At 42.1% G+C, this 3842-nt stretch overlaps 1 protein-coding gene across 1 annotated transcript; it reads left to right on the top strand.

The window, feature by feature from the left end:
• Positions 1–2817: 2817 nt before the first annotated feature.
• On the top strand, positions 2818–3840 carry VICG_00286 (uncharacterized protein; the record flags this gene model as incomplete). The annotated part of the gene is made up of 1 exon (XM_007603677.1): positions 2818–3840. A coding segment is annotated over one exon (1023 nt), but the record flags the coding sequence as incomplete, so codon positions are not given.
• Positions 3841–3842: the final 2 nt, after the last annotated feature.

Genomic DNA, 3842 nt, shown 5'->3' with positions numbered 1-3842 from the left:
TTTATCACTCATTTCACTTGCTTATTGCCTATATCCCTTCCTTACCTTATTTATTACCTCTTATATCACTTATTCCTTATTTATTTATTTTTATTAGTCCTCTCTTACTTATCACTTATTTGTTATCATATCAACTATACTTATTATCACTTCCTTACTCCCCATCCCTTAGCTACGCACTTATTCCTAGTTAGTCTTCCTTCACTTATGTAGTCTTCTCTTACTTATTATTACCCATATCCTTATCTCCTCTCTTATTTCTCCTAGTCTCATTCTTATTCCTTATTATTCCTTTTACTACTTACTCACTCTTATCATCTATCACTTTATATTCAATATCACTTATTTCTATTCTTTATCACCTACTCCTATTATCATATTCACCATCACCCCCCTTACTTAGTCACCTTAGCTAGTAGCTAACTATTGTATATTCTTAGTTGCCTTCCCTATCTTTACTTATCACGTACTCTACTATATTCATTCCTTATCACTTATTAATCCCTTCCTCCTACTCCCTTCATCTACCTCTACGTCATCTCCTACTCACCAATACTGTTTTTTCTCTCACTTATTTACTTACTTATAGTTCATATCTTTCCTCACTATTCACTACCTTATCATCTCTTACTTATTACTATCTAGCTTCTATTCGTCTGTCTTCACATATTACTAACTTATTCTTTATTCCTTATTATTCCTTACTTAGTCTTTTTTCCCTATCCACTAACTACCTTCTAATCTACTAACTAGATTCCTCTCTTCCATCTTCAATATCTCTTACCTCAACTTATTTACTCCCCTTACCTAGTCTTATTATTAGTCTTTACTTATATTCCTTATTCCTTACTCTTCTCTACTCCCTTTTGTCATATCTACTCTACTTCTATCAATCACTGTCCCTTCCTCCTAACTACATATTACCTTCTATTAGCCTGTCTTCTTATCTTTCCTTACTTATCTTCTATCACCTAGTCTCTTTACTTGTTTACTTAGTCTTCCCCATACCTTACCATTAGTTAGTCCTTACTAAATAGGTCCTACTTACTCAATAAGCCCTTTCTTACCAATCTGCCTTGCTTCCTTTTCTTAATGTCTTTCACCTAGCTTCTATTCTGTCCTCATCTATCACTTTCTTATATTACTACCCCTTACTCTTCATCATCCATCTTCTTATTCACCACTAACCACAATCCCATATCCTCTATCCATACTTCTATCTCCCCCACTCCCTTCCTACTCCTCATCCTTCTAACAAAAAATATACCACCTAAAAGTAATGTCCCTGCTTCTCATATAGTATCTTCTCACATAATTCCTCATGTCGTCTTTCATGTGTCACGATCTAATCCTAAAAGGGAACTCCCAATCCGATCGTATCTTTCTCTGCCCTTTTAAAACTCAAAATTTCTAGGGTGCTCCATGGCAAAATCTGGTACACAACAGAACAATAGTATAATCCCGTCGTAACTGCCTTACTCTAATTAACTCCACTTCTCCCAACTATTCTTCCTCCTTCCTATATCTTACAATACCTCCCTTGCTTTCTAATTATTACTTGATATCCTCCTTTCTGCTACTTACTTATATCCATATCCTCCTTCTATCTTTGTTTCTATCTTCTTCCACAATATCTTCTCCATCCCCCTCTCTGGTACTCGCAAGCCACACGTCTCGTTCGTCCGGTATCTTCTCTCTGGCCACCTCTGTGGAACATTCGCTCCGCTTCTGCGGAAATTTCCACCGGCCGGAAGTCCTGCAACCACTCTCGCTGCTGCTTTCCCAGCTTTCACCCCTAAAATTTTTCTAAATAATTTTTACTAAATTTCTACTTTCCCCTGTCATTCCTCTCATCCCTCCTGATCTCTCTCCCCTGTCAATCCCTCTTCTATTCCTATCCTCTTCCCTCACTACTTACTCTTACTTATTTTCTACTATCCATCATTCTTCTACTTCAATCTCTATATCTACCACCAGGCCCCCACTGCCTTTCTACTAGCTATTGTCTCTTTACTCACTGTTATATTATTTTACTATTCCTTACTCTCTTACTCATTATCTCCCTGTTGCTATATCTTTTACTTCATCTCCTCCCTATCATAAATAACTAACCTAGCTAGGTTCTTAATCCCTCACTATTCTAATCCGTCTGTCTTTAGTCCTATCATTACTTACTCCTCACCTATTACTAACCACAATATATCCCCTCTATCGTCTATGCATCTATATCAACCTCTATCGCCTTCTTACTACCTATCCTCCTTACTACCCCACCTCTCTTGTTATCTCTTCCTTGCTTACCCCTACTAGTAGCTAAGAATATCGTATGTATCTATCACTTACCGTCTTCCATATCATCACATTCAATAAACTGCTGATATCTTGTGGCTTGTTCTAAATTCCTTGCGTATGCCAGCAATCTGTCCTTTGACCGCTCCGCAGTACATCCTAGGCACAAATGCCCATCTTCTGCCGTATTAATTTGAGACATTTCTCATAACTTGGTGTTGCTGTTGACTTAACCATCAGCATCTAAATGCTCTCTTGCAATGTCCCATGGTAGACCCACGGGCTTTCTGACCAAAGCTACTGAAACATTTGCACACTGCCCCTGTGGTTCTTTAAAGGAAGCATGCCTGGCAACAGGGAAACTGCAATACATTGTGTCTTTGCAATTTCATCTGCACTGGCCAACTCAACAGTGCACTCTGGCTGTAGTTAACAGCACTAGCAGTAAAGACTACTTCCTTTAAATTTGAACCAACCACCCATTGGTCTGAAAACTGCTTTCCAAATAAATTCTGCTAAATACTCCTTATGGATGGAATGGGGTTTGTCGAAGAAGCAGAAAACTTGACACACACCGAGAATGAAGCACTTGCATACAAGTCTACAGCAATTCCCACAGTAGACCTCTTCTTCATCATTGGGGCAAGCAGAGGGATGGACATAACACCTCTGTTTGCAAAGTCATTTGAGTACTGCAGAGAGGACTCTGTGCGGATTGCGCTCTGGGCAAGAGACATCAGAGGAGGCGCAGGAGAGAGAAAGCTGTTCAGAGACGTGCTGGAGTATGTTGAGCAGAAGGACCTCGGGCTGTTCAAAAGGATGGCCGCCAAGGTGCCCGTTGTTGGACGGTGGGACGACATGCTTGTGGCAAAGACCGACGAAGGATTTGAGCACGTCTCGGAGCTAGTTAGGAAGGGAATCGAGGAGGAGGCGGGAAGAGGCGACAGATCGCTAGCAGCAAAGTGGATGCCGAGGGAAGGAGATGTTGCAAAGCGACTGAGAGAGAGGTGGGGCCTGGCGCCGAAGCAGTACAGGAAGTATCTGGTGGAGCACACCAAGGTGGTGGAGTCCGACATGTGCGAGAGGAGGTGGGAGGAAATAGAGTTTGAGGAGGTTCCTTCTCTTGCACTTGCCAGATACACAGCAGCCTTCAAGAGACACTCTGCAGAGAGGTTTGGTGGGTTTATAGAAAAGGTGAAGTCGGGCGAAGTCAGGATCAATGCAGAGGCTGTTTATCCCTACGACGTGCTCAAGACACTGAAGATGCAGGGGGAGGAGGTTGCAGAGGAGCAGTGGAAGGCACTTGCAGACTACACGAAGGGCCAGGCCATTCTTCCAATGGTTGATGTGTCTGGATCCATGGGATCTGCAGTTGGGGGAAGCCACTCTCTCACATGCATGGACGTTGCTGTTGCGCTTGGGCTGTACATCTCCACAAAGCAGAAGGGACCATTCAGGGACCTCATGCTCACGCTCCACTCAAACCCCGAGTTTGTTAGCACTAAGGACAAGGGAACTCTCAAGGAGAAAGTAGACGCCGTGATGAGAATGCC

The sequence above is a fragment of the Vittaforma corneae genome (assembly GCF_000231115.1).
Source record: "Vittaforma corneae ATCC 50505 unplaced genomic scaffold supercont1.2, whole genome shotgun sequence".
Lineage (NCBI taxonomy): Eukaryota > Fungi > Microsporidia > Nosematidae > Vittaforma > Vittaforma corneae.
The sequence above is the reverse complement of the archived record's forward strand: the minus strand, read 5'-3'. Positions and strand labels throughout refer to the sequence as shown.